Source organism: Somniosus microcephalus, chromosome 9, assembly GCF_052327205.1.
Source record: "Somniosus microcephalus isolate GS21.2 chromosome 9, FLI_Smic_1.0, whole genome shotgun sequence".
NCBI lineage: Eukaryota > Metazoa > Chordata > Chondrichthyes > Squaliformes > Somniosidae > Somniosus > Somniosus microcephalus.
Window position 1 is genome coordinate 178,115,248 of NC_140995.1, and position 27,022 is coordinate 178,142,269.

The following is a 27,022-nucleotide window of genomic DNA, read 5'->3' on the forward strand; positions in this document are numbered from 1 at the left end:
CTGGGCCCTCTATTGTACATGGACATGCACATGGCTGAGACCAGATCCAATGTAAAGACTAGGAAACAGCATAGATGTCTGTCTATATGATGTCATCCGACCAGATCCAATGTAAAGACTAGGAAACAGCATAGATGTCTGTCTATATGATGTCATCCCTTCTCTTAACCCGCCCACTCCTATTAAAATATAGAAATGAAACTCCAGTCTTCCTGGTGGGAGCTTCCCATGCTGGTCAAAATGCCTACCAAAGTGCACGAGCCGCATTATGGGCAGAAACCTCCACCTATACTTCTGGTCAGTTACATCCCGATTACACCTATTTATCGAACACGAAAATCCACCCCATTGTATTCCGGTTGCCACCATGTGTGGTGGATTTGCTAGAATCTAACAGCTATGACCGTCAATTTTCACCTAGTACCATTTCAGTCCATTACTTTTATTTAACCTCGAATATGATGCATGTTCAAATGTAACAAATTAAATGTACAGGTCTGGATACTCAAATTGCAGTATTTTTCATGTACTTTTTTCATTCAGTGAGACTGTGTATAGCACTCATGCTAATGAGTACGATTTGCACTGTTTACTCTGCCACATCGGAATCTGATAGTACAGGAGTGTGCTCAGAATATATACGTTTGCAACACTTGCCAAGAGTAGCAATTTACTAATGTGCATCATACAGAACCATGAGGTTTATCAGTGAATTTATTCTGGGTATAATTTTAACGTACTGAAAGCGTGACCATTTCTAATATATTACAAGGAGGGTTGTGGAACGCGACGTCAAAATCGGGTTGAATCTGTGGCATCGAGAGTCTGACAAATGCAAAGAAAATTATGCATTTTTTTTAATGCAAGTCTCCCATACAGTTTAAGTCCACACATCTGTTGCATTAATTCTTACACGCTACACCTAGGAAGGAATGTTGAGTCGACAGTATTGTTGGTATAGGTGAAGCGTCTTTGACTGGCATCTGCTAGCTATCCTTCTGCATTTTAGTCCTAAGTTTCTGTAGTTCTTCTTCCAAACTTTCAATTTGCTCTAGCAAAGCAACTTTATCCTGATGGGCCTTCTGATCAGCTTGACATCTTGCCTCCTCAATCTTCCTCTCGTACCACTTTTCCATCTGTGTGGAAACTGCCTCAAAAAAATATTGTGTGATTTCGAGCGCAGGTGAGCACTCCTTGATTTGTGTGGTGGGTCGGTCCGTGCGATGTGCAGCAGAAAGCAGTGTGCTGCTCTGTTGTTGCCTGTGCCTTATGCCGAGAGATTTTTTAGTCTGGGTGCTTTTGTTTTGATTGTATCCTCCAAGTGGTTGAACGCTCACTGCTTGGTCAGTCTTTACAACTGAAGTTTCATTAGAAGTCTGAAACTTTACATGTGCAGATTTGGGCAAAGGCTGCTCCAAAGGTGGCAACTCGTGGGTTATTTTAGCAGGGGGAGCAGAGTAAGAGGCCCTTTCCTTTGGTCTAACAGCTGGAGGAGAAGTTGCTTGGGGCATATTTGGGGAAGAATTGGAAGCTGTCAGTACCGGCTGTGTTGTTCCTGTGGAAACAAAAATATTATAAGTCACAAATATGTTCTCATTCAAAACTGTTATTTTCAGATCTGAAAAAGGACATTTGTTTTATGGATACATTTTCAGTTCTAAAGAAATTGATAAAATATTACTATTGTAAACAAAGGGCATAAACTATTTTCATTAATGTGTGAAGGTAACAAGTGAACACATTTTCTGATTAGTTTGCTTGCTATTTAAACACTTCACCAATGTTGTGGTGAGATAAATGTTTTTATTCCTTGTTTGCAAGGTATTTTCTACCATAATCCCCTCTCCAGGTCTTCCTAAATCGTGGGTAGTCCGAAGCTAAGAAGCAATTGCAGTTTCTTGGGCCTGACAATGCCCTCCTGCAACAGGAACCTTGCTGCTGCTCAGAGGGGAAGTGTGAACCTTGCACCAAGAAACACAATACATTCATTCCCTTTTTATAATACGCAGGTCCAGTTTGTCCTTCCATATTTCTCTAAAGTGGGCCTTCCTTTGAATCCAATATGGAAGACTCTGATAGTTTTGAACTGCAGCATGAATTACGTGAAATCCTTGAAGATGGGATACCTGGTGCTTTGTAGGGTGGGAGTCAGGCATAGTGGCAGCAGAGGCTGCCTCCGCCAGGTTTTCACCCCTTTGGAAGCAGCCACGGCAAATTCGGATGGGAGAGGAATCTCTCCTTCTGCTCACACTCCCTCCATCCAGACCGTAGTTTGGAGTGGGGGGGGGGGGGGGGGTCCGGGCTCCCCTGGAAATTCCACCAGGTACAGTTCTTTTATGGGTAGCAGTATACATGCCTGCAGGAAGCAAGTGCATGTGCTGTTCTATGCTGCATGTGGGACCCATTCAGAGGGATCAATTGACATGTGATTCAAGGCCTCCCACTGTGGGAGCCAAATAAGACCCAAACCTTCAACTATATCATAGCAGCAGGGTGCTGCTCCAATATTCTGCCTGCTGCACTGGGTGGGCTGAAACACTACTGGCATGAGCGCAACCCCCCAATGATATAATTGACCCTGGCCCCGTGATTGTGGATGAGAATTTCACAGGATCAAAGTGCTGGGCAGAAGCTCCACCCGCTGCACTTCCAGCAATGGCACTGCTTGAATTTCACGGCCGGTGTTAGTAACCCGAATATGCCTGCCACTTCCTCCCTTCCCCTACTACTCAAAGAGCAGTCCTTTAGGGAAGGAAATCTGCCGTCCTTACCTGGTCTGGCCTATATGTGACTCCAGACCCACAGCAATGTGGTTGACTCTTAACTGCCCTCTGAAATGGCCTAGCAAGCCACTCAGTGTAACAAACTGCTACAAAAACCAATAAGAATAATAAAACCGGACGGGCCACCCAGCATCGACCTCGGCACCAGTTTCGGACACGACAACGGCACACCCAGCCCAGTCGACCTTGCAAAGTCCTTCTCACTCACATCTGAGGACTTGTGCCAAAATTGGGAGAGCTGTCCCACAGACTAGTCAAGCAACAGCCTGACATAGTCATACTCACAGAATCACACCTTTCAACCAAAGTCCCAAACTCCTCCATCACCATCCCTGGGTATGTCCTGTCCCAGCGGCAGGACAGACCCACAAGAGGTGGTGGCACAGTGGTACACAGTCGAGAGGGAGTGGCCCTGGGAGTCCTCAACATTGACTCTGGACCCCATGAAGTCTCATGGCTTCAGGTCAAGCATGGGCACGGAAACCTCCTGCTGATTACCGCCTACCACCCTCCCTCAGCTGATGAATCAGTGCTCATCCATGGAAGAACTTGGAAGAAGCACAGAGGGTAGCAAGGGCACAGAATGTACTCTGGGTGGGGGACTTCAATGTCCATCACCAAGAGTGGCTCGGTAGCACCACTACTGACCAAGCTGGCCGAGTCCTGAAGCACATAGCTGCCAGACTGGGCCTGCGGCAGGTGGTGAGAGAACCAACAACTGGGCATCCATGAGGCGCTGGGCGCTGTGGGCCATCAGCAGCAGCAGAATTGTATTCCATCACAATCTGTAACATCATGGTCCGGCATATCCTTCACTCTACCATTAAGCCAGGGGAGCAACCCTGGTTCAATGAGGAGTGCAGAAGAGCATGCCAGGAGCAGCACCAGGCGTACCTAAAAATGAGGTGCCAACCTGGGGAAGCTGCAACACAGGACTACATGCATGCTAAACAGTGAAAGTGGTATGCTACAGACAGGGCTAATCGATCCCACAATCAATGGATCAGATCAACGCTCTGCAGTCCTGCCATATCCAATCATGAATGGCAGTGGACAATTAAACAACTAACGGGAGGAGGAGGCTCCATGAATATCCCCATCCTCAATGATGGCGGAGCCCAGCATGCGATTGCAAAAGACAAAGCTGAAGCATTTGCAACCATCTTCAACCAGAAGTGCCGAGTGGATGATCTATATCGGCCTCCTCCTGAGGTCCCCACCATCACAGAAGCCAGGCTTCAGCCAATTCAATTCACTCCACGTGATATCAAGAAATGGCTGAGCGCACTGGATACAGCAAAGGCTGTGGGCCCCGACAACATCCCGGCTGTTGTGCTGAAGACTTGTGCTCTCTCAGTCTACTCTCGATCATCAGAAAAGTGATGGAAGGTGTCGTTGACAGTGCTATCAAGTGGCACTTACTCACCAATAACTTGCTCACCGATGCTCAGTTTGGGTTCCACCAGGACCACTCGGCTCCCGACCTCATTACAGCCTTGGTCCAAACATGGACAAAGAGCTGAATTCCAGAGGTGAGGTGAGAGTGACTGCCCTTGACATCTAGCCAGCATTTGACCGAGTGTGGCATCAAGGAGCCCTAGTAAAATTGAAGTCAATGGGAATTGGGGGAAAACTCTCCACTGGCTGGAATCATACCTAGCACAAAGACAGATGGTTGTGGTGATTGAAGGTCAATCATCACAGCCCCAGGACATCGCTGCAGGAGTTCCTCAGGGCAGTGTCCTAGGCCCAACCATCTTCAGCTCCTTCATCAATGACCTTCCCGCCATCATAAGGTCAGAAGTGGGAATGTTCGCTGTTGATTACACAGTGTTCAGTTCCATTCGCAACCTCAGATAATGAAGCAGTCCATGCCCGCAGGCAATGACTATCTCCAACAAGAGAGCGTCTAACCACTGCCCCTTGACATTCAACGGCATTACCATCGCCGAATTCCCCATCATCAACATCCTGGGAGTCACCATTGACCAGAAACTTAACTGGACCAGCCACATAAATACTGTGGCAACAAGAGCAGGTCAGTGGCTAGGTATTCTGTGGCGAGTGTCTCACCTCCTGACTCCCCTAAAGCCTTTCCACCATCTACAAGGCACAAGTCAGGAGTGTGCTGGAATACTCTCCATTTGCCTGGATGAGTGCAGCTCCAACAACACTCAAGAAGCTCGACATCATCCAGGACAAAGCAGCCCGTTTGATTGGCACCCCATCCACCACCCTAAACATTCACTCCCTCCACTACCGGCATACCGTAGCTGCAGTGTATACCATCTACACTTGCCAAGGCTTCTTCGACAGCACGTCCCAAACCCGTGGCCTCTACCACCTAGAAGGACAAGGGCAGCAGGCGCATGGGAACATTACCACCTCCAAATTTCCCTCCATGTCACACACTATCCTGACTTGGAAATATATCGCCATTCCTTCATCGTCGCTGGGTCAAAATCCTGGAACTTCCTCCTTAACAGCACTGTGGGAGTACCTTCTTCTCCTTCTTAGACAGTCCCTCGGAACCGAGGATGACTTGCTTCCACATTAAAAATGAGTTCTCAGGTGACAACACAGACTGCAGCGGTTCAAGAAGGCGGCTCACCACCACCTTCTCAAGGGCAATTAGGGATGGGCAATAAATGCTGGCCTTGCCAGCGACGCCCACATCCCAGGAACAAATAAACAAAAAGCAGTCCCAACAATGACTCTCCTCTGGCAGTTGTCTACCCCTCCAGTTTCATCCATTTGGGTTTGGTTATATGGCGTACAGATCATGTCCCTAGATGATTATATTTTAAAAGGTCCAGATATCTTCATGTCCCAGTAGTTTAACATTTATTGTGGCCCATCTCCCATTCCACAGACATTTGAAAAAAATCACTGAATGATTGTAAGAACCTACCAGGTACCATAAAAGGATCTACCAAAGCCATCAATTCAGATCACAACTTGAATTTCTCTTGTTCACAAATCTCCACCGAGGAGTTTAGGAAGCACATTTGAGGAGGAAAGGGGAACATTTTAACACAGATGATCAACTGTTGCTTCAATTACTGTGTGCAGTGTGTTCTCGGGTTAGTAATAACTCAAGCTGTGAGGGGGTGGTATAATTTGTGCCAAGTGATACTTGTATCCTCTGTATGTTGGGTGGTTTTAATCATTTTTAATAACCCTTGACTTTACTTAAAATTCTCATATTACCAATGAAGGATTAAGATTTTTTTTTTAGCTGCGCCTTACATACTGTATTTCTGGGTGTAACTCTCTGTACCTGGTGGAACATCCTGTTGAATGACAAAGTACTGTCTGCCTGATGCCTCATCAGAGGATTGGACTTTGGCACCACCCGATTCTTCTGACAAACTACAGTGCAGGCTGATGTAAGGCTGTGGTGGTTGTTCGCCAGCTTGTTGTGTAACAGGATATATCTGGACAGTTCTATGGTCCCTGTTGGTTTGGAGGGTATCGGTGCTCAGAGTCTCTGGCAAGTTCTCACCAGCAGGCGTTGCAGATTTAGACCTCAGTTCTCCTGACAACTTGAGCTCAAGATTCTGGAGTTTGGCCACACACCAAGATTTCATGTCGTCCACCACTGAAGCCTACAGAAAAGATAGCAATGACTAAGCAGACAAAATGTTGGTACAGTATATTTAACCCAAATTTAAGTACTGTTTGCTCAATTCATGAAGAAACATTACATCACAAAAAATAGTAACAAATTGTGGATAACGTATAGATTAACTGAAAATATACCGTTTACGCTGTTTCTCTTAAGTTTCCTCAGCTCTTTTGCCAAAGTTACAGCAAGCAAGCAGGAGAACCCCCGTGAGAATTCTCCCCCTAACTTTTTATAGGCATGAAACCAACATTTGCCCATAGTGACTCCAGTCAGCCTGGTTTTGGTATTCAAAATACTTTATGTAATAGAAAGATAGGGATTTTAGCACAGAACAAGAGTGAGGGGTGAAAATATCCCCTAAATGGTGACTTTCTCAATGTACTGGAGGAGCAAAGGGATCTTTATGTGCAAGACACATAAATCCTTAAAAGTGAGTGGACAGATTTTTTTTTAAAAAGACATTTAGAAAGCAAATGGGATTTTGGTGTTTATACAAAAGCAGAGAGGACATAATGACTCTGTACAACATGACAGGTTAAAGCTGGAATACTCTGCAGTTTTAGGGGAATATAAAGCCCTGGAAAAAAATGCAACACAGATTTACCAGGAATGAAGAAAGACTGGAGCAATTGGGTCTGTTTTCTCTCAAACTAAGACTGAAGGGGGATTTGACAATGGTTTCCAAAATGATAAAAAAGGAATAGACAAGGTACACATCGATATTTCCAAATATGTCCTTATAATGGAGGCAGAACAGGAGCAGGAGGAAGATGAAATAGGACTATACCAATAGAAGTACAAAACCAACCAGGAGGTACCCTTCCACCAGAGTTTACAGACCACTCTGCTCCTTCAATGGTGTCTCAGAAGATCTATTGAAGAAGGTAGAGGTCCGGTAAAGAGGGATACAAGGAACTCTGCCTCCTGTTGCAAACTGACCTCCAAATAGCCTCTCAAACACTATCGTCATACTTCAGAACTCTGGACTTAATATGACAAAGTGGTTTTACTGTGCACATATATATTTACAGTGTGCTTCCTAGTACACCTGCCTACCCCTGATGCCTTTCTGTGCTTTACTTAAATCTATCCTGGTGCTGCGCTGAGGCGATACCCGAGGGCCAGGGACTCCAGTGGTGCTTGGCTGTATTGCGATATCTTGAGCCTCTTGGGATCGAGATGGCCGGGTGGACTCTTCTGCAGGCTGCGTTGCCATGACAGGTGCATGGGCAGCCTGGTCCCATTCCTGACACCTACAACAAGCAGGCATCTGAGGTGGCTGGCCAGATAGGCCACATGACCTGTGATCAGGATGGCATCATGAAGGCAGATTCTAGCCACGCCACTTGTGCTGGAACCTGGATCTGAGTGCCCACTGATCAGTGAGAGGGCAGACCTCCTGGTATCCGTTAGATCCTGCAGACCCTGTGAGATGATAGCCAAATCTCTGAGAAGCCAGTGTCCATGTTCTCCCCACATGGGCCCCCAACACCTGAAGGTCAGTGGTCAAACCTTGTTAGATGCACTGATTGGTCTGGAGGCCTCTCAGGGGCAACAAATGTAGACGTTCTTCTCACTACCTCTGAGGAAACTTCTCCTTCAATTGCTGTGGCCAAGGTTAAAAACTTCCCATGTAGGGAATCTCAGCCATGGATCTAAATGCAACTGTTCCGTGATGCAGACAGAGAGTGTACCTTTCTGTTGCACAAGTTCCATATAAGTACATAAAGCAACCTCAAATAACCCCACTTTTCAATCTTAGGGCCAGCTGTTGTTGTTAGATCATCTGGTTTTACCTGGCGTTTGTCTCCTTCTAGCCTCTCTAGTACAGCACGCTGGTCAATACGGTGGAGGCATTCTGTCCGCTCTGCTGAGATCCGTTCGGATGTTAGCTTATCTAAGACTCTGACCTGAGTTTTAAAAGTAAAACATTTGTATGGAGTAAAACTCCTGTAATTGTACAGAATTTACACGTTAATTCGTCCTGATTTTGTATTTCAGGAATACTAGATAAACATCTTACAACACGGTGCCAGATTTAATTTCCATCATATCTAAAGCCTTTTTACATGTTGAGTTTTGTTGTGGATTTACTATAATTGTTCATCAGGAGAATAGTCAATAATGGCTTTATTAATACCCCAGTAATGTAAACAAATATATAATTTTGTGAGCAAAGTAAAATTAGAATGCACATTTCAAAAATATTAACGATCCAACCACATTTATTCAGATTGTGATAACATTAATAGAATGATACTGGAGAAAAATATCAGATTAATATCAAACACAGACTAAAGCTATATTTCTCACTAGGAGATCCTCTGCCAGGAAAAATGTAAGGCAATTGAAGAGGCACTTTCTTCATCATAGGGAGGGAAAATAGCCAGAACAGCCATCTATCATGGCCATCAAGATGGTGTCCTTCCATCATGTTGTTTCACAAATAAAAAAACATTTTCTAATAAAGATTTTCCTTTAAAGCTCTGATGTACAGGAAGGGCTGTTGATACTCTGGCCTAGAAATTGGGTTCTGGCGCTGCAACGGCTTTAGCGCCGGAAGTTAGTGCCGGAGCTAAGTCGCGCTGGTCGGGCCCAAAATTCACTACTTCTGCGCCCAAACGGCTGCCGACGCTGCTGAAAGCTGTTAGCGCCTGAAAACTGGCGCTATGCGCTGAATTTCGGCGCTATCCCGGCGCTGCGGCGCCCGCTGCGATGCGGCAGGTTCGGGAAGTGCAGGCCTCCTCCTTCCCTTAAGGAGGAGCTGCCTGCACCCGGCCGCGGCCCGCGATAATCTTATTAAAAATGAGCCCGGCACCTCGGACAAGTGCCGGGCTTGCTTCTATTCCGGGGGGGGGGGGAAGTCCGGGGAGTGAGCTGCGGCCAGGCGGGCGGCGGGAAAGCGGCCGGCCGCCGCGGGGCCTTTAATGCGCCGGCGCAAACTTGTGCAAGGCACCTCTGCCAGAACATTGCTTGCGGCTGCCACGGGCGAGGCGGCCGCAAGTCAATTTCCCAGTTCGGGCGGGTTACCATGGCAACCGGGACGCTGCGCACACTGATGACATCATCGGTGCCGGCGCAGCGCTACCGGTCTACCGCGGCGTAAGGGCCCCAGGCAATTTAGGCGCCGGCGCCAATTGCAGCGCTAGGCCCTCTAGCGCCGCAAAATCGGCGCTAAGGGCACTGAATTTCTAGGCCTCTGCCTTTTATCTTGAGGAGCAATTTCCTCACACACAATCTGCTAAAGTTGTGCCTCCATGTAAGCCATTTTACAGGGGCCATATAAAGTAAAAATGCTGAAGCTGCACTGATGTTTAAGTTTATATTTAAAAGGACAGAAAACACTGCTGAAGGTGTGATTTCTGCATGAATCACATTTTGTCGCAGCCCCATCCTGAGCTGGTGAAACAAATTGTCCTCCACTCCCCTCGTGTAGTTAGAGGGCAGATGAAGCGTGGTCAGCACTTCAACAACCGCTTGCATGGTCACCCCTCCAGGTACTAACCAGGCCTGGCTCTGCTTAGCTTCCAAGCCTTGCCAGTGACCCTGTCCCTAGTCCCAGGAACAGGGCTTCAACAACCGCTTGCATTTCTGTAGTGTCATTAACATAACAAAACTTCATTAGATGCTTTTCTGTTTGAGGGCAGACTCCAGCAGAATAGGAAGGTAGGGGCAAGAGGGGCAATGAGTTGGAGGGAGGTGGGAGTAGGCAGTCTCAGTGATAGACTGGATGTAGGATTTTGAAGCTCACCATGGTTGCAATCCAATGTGCTAACCTGGGGTGGAGGGTGGATCATGGAATTTCTGGCAGGGGCCAAAACAGGATAGCTTTAGTTTTACGGATGTTGCGCTCCAAGAATTATTGTCTCATTCATAACTTCAAGCTAGACAGGCAGTCAGTTAACACAGTGGCAGTCATGGAATCAAGGGTGGAAATGGTGAGGTAGAGCTGGATATCGGCGTGCATATACAAAAACACTTCCTTTTTCTAATTCGTTTATGGGATGTGGGCGTCGCTGAAGAGGCCAGCATTTATTGCCCATCCCTAATTGCCCTCGAGAAGGTGGTGGTGAGCCGCCTCCTTGAACCGCTGCAGTCCGTGTGGTGAAGATACTCCCACAGTGCTGTTAGGGAGGGAGTTCCAGGATTTTGACCCAGCGACGATGAAGGATTGGCGATATACTTCTAAGTCAGGATGCTGTGTGACTTGGAAGGGAACTTGGAGGTGGTGGTGTTCCCGTGCGCCTGCTGCCCTTGGCCTTCTAGGTGGAAGAGGTCGCGGGTTTGGGAGGTGCTGCCAAAGAAGCCTTGGCGAGTTGCTGCAGTGCATCTTGTAGATGGTACACACTGCAGCCACGGTACTCCGGTGGCGGAGGAGTGAATGTTTAAAGTGGTGGATGGCGTGTCAATCAAGCGGGCTGCTTTGTCCTGGATAGTGTCGAGCTTCTTGAGTGTTGTTGGAGCTGCACTTAACCAGGCAAGTGGCGAGTATTCCATCACACTCCTTACTTGTACTTGTAGATGGTGGAAAGGCTTTGGGGAGTTAGGAGGTGAGATGCTCGCCGCAGAATACCTAGCCTCTGACCTGCTCTTGTTGCCACAGTATTTATGTGGCTGGTCCAGTTAAGTTTCTGGTCAATGGTGACCCCCCAGGATGTTGATGGTGGGGGATTCGGCGATGGTAATGCCATTGAATGTCAAGGGGAGGTGGTTAGACTCTCGCTTGTTGGAGGTAGTCATTGCCTGGCACTTCTGTGGCGCGAATGTTACCTGCCACTTATCAGCCCAAGCCTGAATGTCGTCCAGGTCTTGTTGCATGCGGGCATGGACTGCTTCACTATCTGAGGAGTTGTGAATGGTGCTGAATACTGCACAGTCATCAGCAAACATCCCCATTTCTGACCTTATGTTGGAGGGAAGGTCTTTGATGAAGCAGCTGAAGATGGTTGGGCCTAGGACACTGCCCTGAGGAACTCCTGCAGCGATGTCCTGGGGCTGTGATGATTGACCTTCAATCACCACAACCATCTTCCTTTGTGCTAGGTATGATTCAAGCCAGTGGAGCGTTTTCCCCCTGATTCCCATTGACTTCAGTTTTACTAGGGCTCCTTGATGTCACACTTGGTCAAATGCTGCCTTGATATCAAGGGCAGTCACACTCACCTCACCTCTGGAATTCAGCTCCTTTGTCCATGTTTGGACCAAGGCTGTAATGAGGTCCTGCTAATGATATGAAGGTGGATATAAATTATGACATGATGCGAACTGGATTTAGCTATCACCGGTTACCAGGTGATTTGGCTCATGAACATCTTCGACTGCTATGCAGTAGTGTTACACAACACACAGTGAGCTGTTCTCAGTGCTTCGGGGGAATGGGGTGCACTGGCTTTGTTTAATTACTGAACGATCTACAAGGATGAACATCCCATTAGTGGCATTAGTGGATTATAATTTGTCCTTTAATCATAAGAGAATACTCCAGAAAGTGCACCCAGGAAGTCCTGGAATTCCGCTGCTGAAGAAAAGTTTACATTCTGTGGCAAATAAAAACAATTACTCACAGGAAAATAGTGAAGAACACCCCAAATCAAAAAAAACTGAACTGAGTGGGTTCCAGCATGGCACCTCTTAAACTTTTTCATTTTCATATATAAAACTCCCCACATTTCATGTACAGTATATAACATTCCGCAGACAATAACCACGGGCAGCAGTTAATAATCACCAGCACCAACATAAATTCCAGTTTCCCCTTTGCTTTCATTCCTGGGAATCCAATCCGTGGGTGTTAATTTTGAAGCTGGAGCCAAATTGCACGGTTGATGAATCTCAGAGTGCCAAGGGCCTTGATCCTACTTCAGATAGGTTCAAACATTACTATTTAAATTATCAAATTAAAAAATAATTAATGAAAATATTTTTTGAGTTGACAGGTTAAAAAAAACTCTATGAACAACCTGGGATGTAAACCGTTCCTCTCTTACCTCATGTTTGTTTCTTCCTTCCAGTTCTCCTAGTTTTGTATTCAATTTTCCTTGCACAATCTGAAGTTCCGCTTTTATTTCTTCCTTTGTAGCTTCAAGACGGTTCTCCAATTTACTGATCAGTGGCTCACAACGACAACCATTTATGGGGGCCTGAACAATGAAGTTACAAAAGGTCAGCTGCTGAAAAAACTGATTTTAATGACCGATTAAGCTAAGCTTTAACAAATGCATTTTTAAAAATCAGCAATCCACTGCTATAATCTTCCAATGCATATGTATTTACAGGCAGAAGACTTTTGTAACAGAATACCCCACCATCGCCGAGACTGCCTACTTCTACGTTCAAAATACCAACCATCTTTGGCCCTATTTAACCTCCACCGTTGATCTATGCCGCCATCACTCCCAGATTGGACTTTTCCAATCCCCTACTTCCCAATCTCCTGAGCTCCACTCAGTATAAAATTTCAACTCATCTGAACTCCAAGGCACACATCCTATCCTGCACTAAGCCATGTTCACCTACCTGTCCCCTCTTCATCTACAAATCACTCCATAGCCCTGCCTCGCCCCATTTCTGCTATCTCTTCCAGGACTGCATGCCACCTGTACCCTCTACTCCTCCGACTCTTGTGCACTATGTATTCTCCCTTCCCTCAGTGGCACAGCCTTCAACCATTTTTCCCCTCACAAACTGAAATTCCCTCCGCCTTTAAAAGTCTGCTTAAAGGCTGTCATTTTGACTGTGCCTTCGGTTACCTCACCTGACTTCTTCCTTACTAATGTTTAGGTCCAACTTCCACCAGAGGAGCCTGGAGATGTTTTGCTTTTTTTGAAGTGGAATATAAATGCAAAGCGTCGCAGGGAGATATAATAATACACCCTGGAAGGGTTATATCAAATTCTGCATGAGTAACAAATAAATCACAGCCAGCTTCTCAAATGGAGATATCCATCACATTACTGACGACAGCTCATATTCAGTTTATATCAACTTGTATCTATATAGCGCCTTTAACGTAGTAAAACGTCCCAAGGTGCTTCACAGGAGTATTATAAGACAAAAATTTGACACCAAGCCACATAAGGAGAAATTAGGGCAGGTGACCAAAAGCTTGGTCAAAGAGGTAGGTTCTAAGGAACGTCTTAAAGGATGAAAGAGAGGTAGAGAGGTTTAGGGAGGGAATTCCAGAGCTTAGGGCCGAGGCAACTGAAGGCACAGCCACCAATGGTTGAGTGATTATAATCAGGGATGTTCAAGAGGGCAGAATTAGATAAATATGTAAAATATAATTTTAAAACAAATATTTTCACTACATCGTAAGAGTGGGGAGAAAGTTATGTGAAAAATTGTTTTTGATCACCTGGATGTTTGACACATGGGAAAACTCATCATCGTGTTTAGAAGTCTCCAAATCAAACTGCTGAGAAAGCCACACAGGATTTTGTTTGCCTGATTACGGAGAGCACACTCTCCCTTTAGAGTCACACCCTGTTTATCCGAGATCGGAAAGTTTCCCTGCAGCTTGGCAGAGCCAGGCTTGGGGTCCCCAATTGTGTGTAGGCGTTCTGCTGGAGATTATTCAGCTGAAACCATACAATTGCCAAGCACAGAGCACTGGTAATATTCCAGTTCAGACTACTCTACCCCTTATGGGGCATTGGCTTGCAGGGTTCTTTGGGGTCGAGTGGGAAGAATTCCAGCTGCCAGTGACAGGGCTGCCCCTTCAGATTTCATTAGTGAACGAGGGTAATCATCAACAGTATATGAAATACTGTGGACCTGCTTCACTCAGGTCACAGATGGCTGACACCATTCCCATCTTCCATCACTAGGGATCTCATCTCGGTGCCATCTCAACGACAAAGAGACCCCGCGTACCTCCCCCTCCCCCGAGACCCCGCGTACCTCCCCCGAGACCCCACGTACCCCTCCCCAGAGCCCCACGTACACATCCCCAGAGCCCCACGTACCCCTCCCCAGAGCCCTGCGTACCACCCCCCCCCCCCACCCCCGAGTCCTCACGTACCTCCCTCCCCAGGAAGAAGTCAGCGAACCTGCAATTAGACAGCCAACCACCGCAACAACCTCAGTGAGGAGACTATAATTCCCCCAGGTTGTGGGAGCAGCAGCAGTGGGATAATCAAAAGCAGTGAGAAGACTGGCAGGAATGAGAGGCAGTGGCAGAATCTGCAGTTAGACAGCTGGCAAGAGCAGGACAGACATGCAACGTATAAGTCAGCTTTTCCTGCAACATTTTTAATTCATGCAGAAGATTTGTGAGGGCATTAACAAGTGTACATAAGTTATGAATTAACAAAGAACTTTATTATGAAAGCTGACTGTACTTCATGTAACCTCAGTCCTGATTTTTGCATCTTCTTGAAAGGTCATCGACCTAAAACTTTGGCCGCGATTTTGCTAACCTCGACAGATCTGTGGCGGGCGCTGTTGGTGGTGGGTCCCGACCCCACTGTTGGCTCCAGCCCGCTGTCTGAAATGAATTTACCTTGATTGGGCTTGTTAAGCCCACCCAGTGCATTTCCCGGTCCAATTAGAGGAAGTAGGTCCGATGACGTCATTTGATGACGCATCATCAGCCGGTTTCCTTAAAGGGACCATGCCCAAATTGATTTTGACATTTGTGCTGTCAGTGTTCTATAGCACTGAGGTGCTGCAAACACCGACAATTACTGCACAGAGGTGCTGGGCTGCACCCAGGCTCTCCCGTGACTCCCTCCATATGCTTATGGAGGGAGTCACAGCACGCAGGGAGTCCTCTTCCCTTCCCATGGGCGGAAGAGACCGCCCCAGGAGATCAACACAGCCTGGTTGCACATTGCAGAGGAGGGCACAAGCAGGGATGTGTTCAGGAGGACCTGGGTGCAGTGCCGCAAATGTTTCAATGATCTCAGTAGATTACGAAACGTTAGTACAAAGCCACACTCAACCTCATCCTGTTGTACCTCTCATCACATCCCCATCACTATTCCTTCCCTACCCTACTCCTATATATCCTTACTCACACCAACCTACCTTGCACCCCCACCCATCAATCTCTCTATTTATATTATCACATCCCCATCTCACTAGCCCCCTCACACTCGCCCTCATCCTAGTGCAATCATACCAACTAACTACACAAAACACCCAAGTGCCTACCCTTGTGTTTTATGTCCATGTAAAGTTTCTGTTAATGAGGTGTCAAATGCTGAATCCTTTATTTTGAACACTGTGGGCTAGATTTTCGGGGAGCCGTCAGGCGGGGTTTCAGGCGTGTGGGGGGGGGGGGGGGGGGAGGAAATCCCAACTTTGGGGGTCCCGCCACCATCCTGCCCAAAACCCCGCCCCACGTGAGTTTCAGGGGCGGCGGGTACCCGCCCCGCACTGGGACCCGCCGAAACCAGGCGGGAAGGGATTAGTGCCAATTAACTGCCTAGCCTAATCCCCATTTTGAGGGGTTTCGTGTGGGTTTCCCCGACGGCTCCAAACCACGCCAGGTAGAGCAGGCGGGCCGTCGGGTTGAAGGAGTTGGAGGGGTCGCGATGTCGGCGCTCAGGTGAGTGATGGGTGCATGCGTGCAAAGGTAAGTGTGTTTGGTGTGTCTAAAGTGTGTAAAGAACTTTTACTTACCTCTACTTACCTTAACAGCCTTTCTTCCTGTAGCCGTCGGGAGCACATCACTCAGCCGGCACTTAAAGCTGAACGGCTGCGATCTGTGAAAACTGACAGCCTTCAGCTTTTAGTGCTGCTGAGATTTCTAAATGAGTCTGTGCAGAAGGACTCATCTTAGAAATCAGACTGTCAGTGTTTGACAGTTTCAAACAGCTGTAAAACACTGATATTTCATCTGTCAGAAATCTTGACAGATGAAATTTCAGTCTGTGACGTCACCTGTTGCCAGGTGGCCCTTAATTGGCCTGCTGAACCCGCTGGGTGGGCTCAACAAGGTCAATCGAGGGAAAATCGAGCGTATTGGCCGGACATCGAAGTAGGCGGGTCAAAAACCCGAAAGGGGAAATCCCGCCTTCTTCCCGACAGGTTCGGGAAAATCTACCCCTGTGTGTTCTTGGACAGATTGCTGTGCACCTTTGGAAGTGGCTTAGTGAGTTACAGTGAATGGTGAGACATAACGGTACCCCCCGCAATGGTGATGAGTATGAAAGGGATGACTTGGGATGCTTTAGGGTGTTGGTGTGGGGTGGTGCCAACCTGGCAAATCATGTGGCAGTCAGGGTGTACAGCATCAAGTGAAGTAAATCTGCCTATGCTGAGGCCATCCCATGCCTCCCGGGCAGCAATGTGGTCAGGTGCTGATGCCGTCTGTTCTGTGCAGCATCAGTTGATTGCGGAGAAGGTTGGTGCTGCTGGTGTGCGTGGTGCTGCTGGTGTTGGGGCTGATCATGGTGGGATTCTGAGGACCAAGGTGAGAAAGTATAAAGGGCACCCATGCTGATAGAATAGATGGCAGGTGAAGTAGAGATGACAGAAACAATCCGTCAATGGTGAGAGAGGTAATGAGGTCAGACTGGATAGAGACTTGTGTAAAGACTTGCAGCATGGTGACTCTAATGTGGGAATGCAGTGAGGAAAAGCTTGTGGCTGAGGGAAGATATCTCTGTAAGGTCGGAGCTTTTACTGTACATTTGAAGCTGTCAACTCATCAGCTGATTCGATGGCCACTGGCCTCCCGCCTCAGCTTCACAGACATAGTCTAGCAACAGCGTGAAATCCATGGGCGAGCTGTCAAATTCAAAAGGTAAATTTAAAACCATTGTTAAGTGGCTGTAAACAAGGCACAAATCATTTAAATTTGCTCCCCCGCCACTGCGTGTCGGGTCTGCTCAGCGCTCACAGACCCGACATTTGGTAAAGGTGCATGGCGGCGGGTTCACAGTGGGGCCCCGATCTGCTGGGGAAAAAATCACTTTCCCACCCGACCTGCCACCGATCGCACCCGCTGACCCCCCCGGAAAATCTCGGCCGTTAACTCTGTTTCTCTCTCCACAGATGCTGCCTGACGTGGTGAGTATTTCCAGCATTTTCTGATATTTAACAAGCAGTTGATTATTGGGAAATGTTAAGTAAAGTTGTCACAGAACTAACTCTCTTATTTGAATCTTATTATGTTAATGGTTCAGTGACGTAAAAGAATTTTCCTCCCCAGCGCCTAAGCATAAAAGCTTGACGAGGCATAACTGCTTATTGTGACCTTGGGTATAAGAGGCACAAGTTTTTCCTCCCACTAAATTTAATAGGAGAAAAATCAGGTGAAATTTATGCCCAAATCTGCGATAAGCACTGATGCCCAACCAAGTTCTTACAACTGTACGCTAAAGAGGAAAATGTAATTCTCGGAGCCCAGGGACAGTTTTCCTGCACTGTGGCTGTGCGCACAAAAAAAGGTCATTGTAAAGTTAAAAACTGTAGAGAATATAAAAAATTCTAACTGATGGCAGAGAGTGATTTCATGGCCATCGTCTAATCTTGGAGTTGAGATGATTGAGATAAACTGCTCAAGCTTAGGTCTCCAAATTTGTGATTTTATCTTGTCCTTTCAATTAAATTAGTGCGCTGCAGTCACTACTCTCTGGTATATATTCCAATTTGCTTTTGTGATAAAATGGAATACACCAGGCAGTGTAGCATTGTGCAATTACCTGCATGATTTTTCCATCCTTGTTTCTGTATAATGTGTAGAGCTGGTAGGCACGGAAATTATGAGGGAGAAGGGCTTGCTGTGGGGTTGGGGAACAGCAGCAATGTTTGCTTTTCCGTTTCCGGAGGTGTCTATTGTCTTGTTGAGGTTGCTGGTCTGTCAATGGAGGAGGGTCAGAAAGAGCAGAACCCTGTGGACAAGTTATAAATTTAGTAACTTTGCATAAAATAGCTTCTTGTTCAAATCAAAGCCAAGAAACAACATATTATTTTAAGTAATAAAACTGTTTGCTCAGAATCTATAAACTCGTACAGCCCACTTGTCCTGAAAAATCTGCTACACTCTGAAGTTCCATTATATGTAAACTCTAAAAGGACAAAGGAACAAAAGTACAAACTAGTAAAAGACAAGCTCAGGAAGAACGACTTCACACAAAGAGTGATCAATACCTGTAATGGGCTTCTGGGCAGCTAGTGGAGGGGCAAAATACCTCTGGAGCTACTCAAGAAAGAAAGAAAGACTTGCATTTATATAGTGCCTTTCACGGCCACCGGATGTCTCAAAGCACTTTACAGCCAATGAAGTACTTTTGAAGTGGAGTCACTGTTGTAATGTGGGAAACACGGCAGCCAATTTGCACACAGCAACCTCCCACAAACAGCAATGTGATAATGACCAGATAATCTGTTTTTGTTATGTTGGTTGAGGGAAAAATGCTTGTGATTTTATCTTGTCCTTTCAATTAAATTAGTGCACTGCAGTCACTACTCTCTGGTATATATTCCAGGGATAACTCCCCTGCTCTTCTTCAAAATAGTGCCATGGGATCTTTTACGTCCACCTGAGAGTGCAGACGGGGCCTCGGTTTAACATCGCATCCAAAAGACGGCACCTTCGACAGTGCAGCACTCTCTCAGCACGGCACTGCAGTGTCAGCCCAGCTTTATGTGCTCAAGTCCCTGGAGTGGGACTTGAACCCACAACCTTCTGACTCAGAGACGAGAGTGCTACCAACTGAGCCACTGCTGGACATAGTGATCAGGGGAAACATTGGGTTCTTTTATTACGTTTGGTCTTTGGACATGAGGGACAATGGGATAGCAAAATTTTTTGCCCATCCCTGCTTGGCCTGAAGCATCAGGAATCAACCAGACAGTGTGGGATTGGAGTCGCATGTAGGCCAGACCAGGTAGGGGTGGGAGATTCTCTTTTCTGAAGGACATTAGTAAACCAGTTGGGTTCTTTATGACAATTGAGCGGTCATATTCCAGTGCTAACCTGCAAATTACCAGATTTATTGAATTCAATTTCAGTTTGCCATGGTGGGATTTGAACTCAACCACTGGGTTGCTAGTCCAGTACCATAATTACTAAGCTCCACTACCTGTCATGGAAGGATGAGCCACATGAGCTGAGCTGCCTCCCTCATTTTTACAAATTAAAAAAACTTGCCTATAACTTGCGCTTTTCATGACCTCAAGATGAACCAAAGCGCTTCACAGCCAATTAAACACTTTTGTAGTGTAGTTTCTCTTGTAATGTAGAGAAATGTAAAAAAAAGTCAATTTGTGCACAGCAAGGTCCCAAAAATAGCAATAAGATTAATGAACAGATAATCTGTTTGAATGATGTTGATTGAGGGATAAGTATTGTCCAGGACACCGGGAGAACTCCCCTGCTCTTCTTCAAATGGTGCATGAGATCATTTGCAGTTAAATCACTTTGCCAAAATATGCCATACGTAGATTAGACTGGCACTAGAAACTGCAGTCGTGCCAGGATTTTGAAACTGTTGCTTGCTAAAGAGGGATGGAAATTGCTTTCAGAGTGTTGATACATTATCCAGTGGCCATTTTGAGTGTTTTATTTTGGCCGATGCAGAGTTACTGATGGTACCTACTGTAAGTGTGACCTGTAGAATAAACCTTGGAAAGTAACTTTTTTCTAAGAAGCAAAGACCCCTATATGTAAATACATGGGGGATTTACCAGATCCATTATTAATGCTGCATGTAATTATGTAATTCAGTTACTTTGGAAACAGTTTGCTGGACAATACTTGTTTAATTTACTTTAGTTTGTTCTTAATGATACTTACAAAAAAAGCTAAAATTACCTTTTCCTTCTGCTTTTTCTTTCTGTCCCGCTTTCTCTTCTGTTCTGGTGTAGTTACTCTGATTAAATCGTCCCCATTTTTTTTCTTCTGATGTCCTCGGTCACTGCTGTGGACGTCATCTACTGAGACACTTCCCTATTACATACCAGAAAAGTGTGAGTGACCAAGTCATTGCCATCTTCATCGCCACATTTTAGTATCAGAGGAGAGGTTTAATCGACTACTGGAGAGATAGAGGAAATTTGATAGGTACTTTTTCCTTGGGGAGGGGGGGGTGGGGGGAGAAGTACGTCACTCTAAAGACTACACCACAGTACAACAAATAAAGATCACTGACTGACTACTTTTTGAACAACTTGCATTTATATAGCATCCTAATGTAATACAACATCCCAAAGCACATCACAGAAATGAAACTAGATATTGAGCAGTGGTGGGAGAAAAGTTAAGGAGGTGCCGTCTTTCGGATGAGACATTAAACCGAGGCCCTGTCTGCTCTCTGAGGTGGAATTATTTCAAAGAAGAGCGGGGGAGTTATCCCTGGCATCCTGGCCATTATCTATCCCTTAATCAACATCACTAAATAAACCAGATTATTTAATCATTACCACATTACTGTTTGTGGGAGCTTGCTGTGCACAAATTGGCTGCCGTGTTTCCTACATTACAACAGTGACTACACATCACAAAGTACTTCATTGGCTGTAAAGCGCTTTGGGACGTCCCGAGGTCGTGAAAGGCGCTACAGAAATGCAAGTCTTTCTTTTAACTGATCTGGCACCCCGAGTCAGATTTCGATGTTTAATGCTCAGCACAACTGTCTGTTAACTAATAACACTGAATTAATCAGTATTTGTTCCTTTACTTTTGTACCCATCTCTTCTGAATGTACAGACTTATTCTGGACTACAGTTCCACAATGCCAACAGCCCTCAAGCGACCTGCCTAGTGGCCATTCTTCATGCACGTCGGTCAGCGAGCTCCAGGACGCTGCTTTACAGTAGCAGCATCACAGGTGGAGCCAAATCCTACCCTGATGTGAATTTTCCAGAATGGGTCACGAGATTGTGATCAGGCGAGAACCCTGACTGATCTTCCCCTGTCCAGCTGAGGCCAGTCTTAGCTACCCTCACCTCGCCCCCCACCACCTCCTCTCCACAGCTACACTCACCTCGCCCCCCACCACCTCCTCTCCACGGCTACCCCAGTTGAGATCAGCACAGAACATTTTTTTAATCAATATACTTTGCAATTAGCCACATCCAAAACTCGATTTATCAGGTAGATATTTAAAAAGATTACCATTTCTTTACCTTACTCTGGATCAATTCATCGCGAGGCACAGACTGGGCTCTTCGTTCTTCCTTTAGTTTTTCCCTCTTCTTCCTCAGGCTTCTCCCACGACAGAAACTGAGAACCTAGTAATATAAAAACAATTTATCAAAAGACATCACAACAAAGTCCATCTCCTAACTGTGGTTTGTGTCATATCAATTTATTAATACACCTACTGCCCTACTAGCAGTTATAAAGAAAGAATGCCTATTTATATATTTAATATCAGATCTTTCAGAAACATCCCAAAATGCTTTACATGCAATAACTACTTTGAAGTGGACTCTAGCCCACTCTCTTAATCTGCTTAAGGAAAGCTCTGCGTAAATACTTGCTAGTTGCAAAAGATAACTAAGCAAAAAGGCAGAATATTTATCCATCTCCACTATTCGACCCTGGCTGACTGCCTCCCAAATGTGATCTCCTCTCTTGGCACTACCACCGCGAGCCCTTACCTGTGGTGCCTTGGTGAGAAGAAGTGCCACTTCAGGGCTATTACTTTCTCGAGCAGCTTCCAGAGGGCTCAGGCCCGCCTACAGAAAGAATTCAAGAGGTAAAGAGTTTCTTGATATAGTCAACACTGGAGTAACTCAACATAACTGGTACGCATTTCTCTAATGCAGCACATTAGTGGAACTATAAGTAAGAACATGTGGATTATTATGAACTATCCATTGTATTTTATGACAGACTGCGTATGAAATGCAGTCAACTGATTTACTTAAATTGAAGTCGTCTATTCTGTCATAAAATAAACTTGAGCATTCATTATGACAATTAGTAAGTAAGTTGTGTTGGGTAACTACTGAGCTGCAACTGATTCCTCGATCCCTACTTTTACCATGCATAACAGCTGCTTTCGCACAGCTGATAAGATCACCAGAACTCAATAATATACCTACTCATATCAAACAAATTATTTCGGAATAAGGCTTAGATCCAGGTTGACTAATTGCCCCAGAAGGCTTATTTTCACTTGCTTCATTCAAACTGGTGCATTAAATCTAATTACATTTTAATAATTTTAAATGGTTACATACAGTTAATGGTGGGGATTGTACCAATAGGATTATAACGGTATTCAGGGAATATTGCAAATTAATTGTCTAGATGGTTAAATATTTACACCAAAGGTGCAAAGATGGATGAGCAGGACCTGGCTCAGGGTAGGATACAGGCAGCAGTGTTTGGACGAGCAGGACCTGGCTCAGGGTAGGGTACAGGCAGCAGTGTTTGGATGAACTGAGGTTTACAGAGGGTGGAGAATGGGAGGCCAGCCTGGAGAGCTTTGAAATAGTCGAATCTAGAAGTGGCAAAGGCATAGATGAGGGTTTAAGCGGCAGATGGGCTGAGATGGGGCAGAAGTGAGCGATGTTACTGAGGTGGAAATAGGCGGCCTTTGTGATGGAGAGGATATGGGGTCGAATAGGAAAGGGAGCTTGTAGATAAGGCAGTAATTTGCAAGGAAAAAGGTGCTCAGGGTGGGTTTTTTGAGGAAGGGGTTTTGAATGCAAGAGGGGCAATACTTGGAGAGGGAAATATTTACAACGTCAGCTAGCATGGGACTGAAGACAGACAGTGATTTGGTGGGGAGGGGCGGGGGTCAAGGTGAGCCTGGGGAGCTGTTTAGCTTGGTGGGCGAGAAGAGGGGGAAGCAGGCAAGGCAGCTGAATGGATGGTCTCAATCTTAATGACAAAGAATTCCATAAGCTCCTCGCACTTGTTGGAGGTGGCAGGGGAAGGAGGTTTAAGGAGACGGTAGTGGAGAAAGTGCAGTTGTAAGTGATTTCGGGGGGGGGGAGATTTTTTTCCAGGGAGGGACGCTGGAGAAAGTGGGGTTGGAAGGGAGTAGGGGGATGTGGGTGACGAGGGATACAAGGAAGTGGTTGGAGATGGCCTTGTCTGTGATCGAGACCATGGGAGTAGAAAGGTCATGGGAGATGGTGAAATCAAGAGGGTGGGAGTATGGGTGGAAAATGTACATGGAGGACGAGGTTTAGGGAGGACAGGAAGGCAGTGAAATCAGAGGAGAGAGCCGAGATGAAGATTGAAATCATTGAGGATGAGGAATCACTCGGTGCAGAGGCTGAGGGAGGAAAGGAAGGAGGAGATCTTGGTGAGAAACTTGGGGTAGGGCTGGGGGACATTAGACAATGAGGATTTTCAAAGAGAGGTAAGAGGGGTGGAACAGGGTGAGGTGTTTGAAGGAGGAGAGTACCACCAGAGGAGTAGGGGAAAAAACCCAAGGTGTGATTTGATGATAAGGGCCACACTGCCGTCACAGTGGTTTGGCAGGGCAGGTGGAGGAAAGAATAGCCAGGCACGGAGGCTTCAGTAAGGGTCAAGGTGTCGCCACCTCTGAGCCAAGTTTCAGTCAAAGCCAGGATGTCAATGCAATCATCCACAATAATGTTGTGGATGGCAAGGGCCTGTTCACAAGTGAACAGCCATTCTGGAGGGGAATACAGTGAGGGGCTCGTTGCATGGGAAGGATGAGGTAGAGGAGATACTGGATGGGATAAAAATTGATAAAGAGGAGGTACTAGAAAGGCTGGCTGTACTTAAAGTAGATAAGCCACCAGGACTAGATGGGATGCATCCTAGGACGCTGAGGGAAGTGAAGGAAGAAATAGTGGAGGTACTGGACATAATCTTCCAATGAGGGTGGTGCCAGAGGACTGGAGAATTGCAAATGTTACGCCCTTGTTCAAAAAAGGGTGTAAAGATAAACCCAGCAACTACAGGCCAGTCAGTTTAACCTCGGTAGTGGGGAAGCTTTTAGAAACAATAATCAGGGACAAAATTAAACGGCAGTTGGACAAGTGTGGATTAATCAAGGAAAGCCAGCACGGATTTGTTAAATGCAAATCGTGTTTAGCCAACTTGATCGACTTTTTTTTTTTAAATGAGGTAACAGAGAGGGTTGATGAGGGCAATGCGCTTGACATGGTGTACATGGATTTCCAAAAGGTGTTCGACAAAGTGCCACATAATAGGTTTGCCAGCAAAGTTGAAGCCCATGGAATAAAAGGGACAGTCGCAGCATGGATATGAAATTGGCTAAGTGACAGGAAACAGAGAGTAGTGAGGGAAATAAACTTGCAGGGCTACGGGGATAGAGTGGGGTAATGGGACTGATTGGATTGCTCTACAGAGAGCCGGCACAGACTCGATGGGCCGAATGGCCTCCTTCTGTGCCATTATGACTCTATGACTAGTGGTGAATGATTGTTTTTCGGATTGAAGGAAGGTATACAGTGGTGTTCCCCAGGGGTCGGTTCTAGGACCACTGCTTTTCTTGATATATATATAGCACGGTGGCATAGTGGTTAGCACTGTTGTCTCACAGCGCCAGGGACCCGGGTTCGAATCCGGCCTCGGGTGACTGTCTGTGTGGAGTTTGCACATTCTCCCCGTGTTTGCGTGGGTTTCCTCCGGGTGCTCCGGTTTCCTCCCACAGTCCAAAGATGTGCAGGTTAGGTTGATTGGCTATGATAAATTGACCCTTAGTGTTAGGGGGATTAAATATGTGGGGTTACGGGGATAGGGTGGGATATGTGTTGGTGCAGGGGTTACGGGGATTGGGTTGGATATGTGTCGGTGCAGGCTCGATGGGCCGAAATGGCCTCTATCTGCACTGTGGGGTTTCTGTGATTTGTGATTTCTGTGATATTAATGACTTGGATGTGGGTGTACAAGGCACAATTTCAAAATTTGCAGATGACACAAAACTTGGAAGTATAGTGAACAATGAGGAGGATAGTGATAGACTTCAAGAGGACATAGACAGGCTGGTGGAATGGGCAGACGTGTGGCAAATGAAATTTAAAGCAGAAAAGTGCGACATTGTAACATTTTGGTAGAAAAAATGAAGAGAGGAAATATAAACTAAAGGGTACAATCCTAAAGGGGGTGCATGAACAGAGAGACCTAGGGGTATATGTACACAAATTGTTGAAGGTGGCAGGAAAGGTTGAGAAAACAGTTAAAAAAGCTTACAGGATCCTGGGCTTCATGAATAGAGGTATAGAGTACAAAAGCGTGGAAATTATGATGAACCTGTATAAAACACTGGTTCGGCCTCAACTGGAGTATTGTGTCCAATTCTGGGCACCACACTTTAGGAAGGATGTGAAGGCCTTAGAGAGGGTGCAGAAAAGATTTACGAGAATGATTCCAGGGATGAGGGACTTCAGTTACGTGAATAGACTGGAGAAGTTGGGGTTGTTCTCCTTGGAAGAGAGAAGATTGAGAGGAGATTTGATAGAGGTGTTCAAAATCATGAGGGGTCCGGACAGAGTAGATAGAGAGAAACTGCTCCCATTGGCAGAAGGGTCGAGAACCAGAGGACACAGATTTAAGGTGATTGACAGAAGAACCAAAGGTGACATGAGGAAAAACTTTTTTACTCAGCGAATGGTTAGGATCTGGAATGCACTGCCTGAAAGGGTGGTGGAGGCAGACTCAATCACGGTTTTCAAAAGAAAGTCAGATAAGTATTGGAAGGAAAAAATATTTGCAGGGCTACAGGGAAAGAGCAGGGGAGTGGGACTAGCTGAAGTGCTCTTGCTGAGAGCTGGCATGGGCTTGACGGGCCAAATGGCCTTTTCCGTGCTGTAACCATTCTATGATAAGGTTGGCACAAGGAGCGGATGGGCCAGTTGGGGTTGCTGCTCATATGGAGGCTGCAACAAATGCCTGGATGGTCCCTTTGGGGAATCCCAAGAGAGGCACTGAGGATAGTGTGGGCTTATCCAATGGGGAATTCAAGCCTGGAATGATAGCATGAAAGAAGAGATTAGGAAGGCAGAGTAGTAGTGATGGGTTGGGATAGGAACTGGGGGAGGCAAAGTACTTGGGCGGCGGGGGGGGCGGAACAAAGTTAGCACGAATGAGTGACAGGAAGGGAAGGAGACAGGAGAGAAGGGCCCAAGAGGGACTAAGAGAAAAGAAAAGGGAGATAGAAGTAATTGGCAAGTAAATGGACAAAGAGGGGATTCGGGTTACATTGTTATGCAGAGGTGAGAAGAGATATTATGTGGCATAGAGAAAGCCGAAGAAGAGAAAACATTTCAAAATGGTAGGGAAAATTCTCACGTTGAATCAAAAGCTTAACTCATCTGTATCCATTTGAGCTGTTTCAAAAAGGAATGAGATATTTTACAGCCAGGTTTTAGATAAGCCTCGGCTAAACTCATACAGAAATACAAGGCTAATTTCCTCAATGCCAATCTACATACAGTACTGAAAGGACTTAATTAGTAATAGTATACGACCGACTTACATTATTGATAATGTTCCCATCAGCACCGGCTTCCAATAAAAGTCTGGCTATTTTCTTGTGGTTGAGTGCAGCAGCAACATGGAGTGGAGAATCTCCGGCCTGTGATAAGAGATCAGGTCAGAACAGCTCATGGAGTTTGATAACATTTTCTATCCAGTCATAAAGACTGAAATGATAAGGGTACCATTCTAAGGCTCTACTTCTCAGTTTAGGGCCAGTTTGAGAAG

General features: G+C 46.0%; 1 protein-coding gene across 9 annotated transcripts in view; it reads right to left on the reverse strand.

The window, feature by feature from the left end:
- Window positions 1-696: 696 nt before the first annotated feature.
- ankrd6b (ankyrin repeat domain 6b) overlaps window positions 697-27,022 on the reverse strand; it is a 272,030-nt gene continuing 245,704 nt past the window's right edge. For 8 of the 9 annotated variants that reach the window (XM_085997625.1, XM_085997627.1, XM_085997623.1 and 5 more), the window contains 9 exons: window positions 26,796-26,894; window positions 21,967-22,044; window positions 21,490-21,594; window positions 20,177-20,311; window positions 18,063-18,251; window positions 12,399-12,551; window positions 8,208-8,321; window positions 6,064-6,391; window positions 697-1,555 (listed from right to left, as the gene is read on the reverse strand). In XM_085997625.1, coding sequence (XP_085853751.1) covers window positions 987-1,555; window positions 6,064-6,391; window positions 8,208-8,321; window positions 12,399-12,551; window positions 18,063-18,251; window positions 20,177-20,311; window positions 21,490-21,594; window positions 21,967-22,044; window positions 26,796-26,894 — 1,770 coding nt within the window. In that variant the 3' untranslated portion in view covers window positions 697-986. The remainder of the gene's footprint in view (window positions 1,556-6,063; window positions 6,392-8,207; window positions 8,322-12,398; window positions 12,552-18,062; window positions 18,252-20,176; window positions 20,312-21,489; window positions 21,595-21,966; window positions 22,045-26,795; window positions 26,895-27,022) is intronic. The other variant, XM_085997631.1, reaches the window with a different exon arrangement.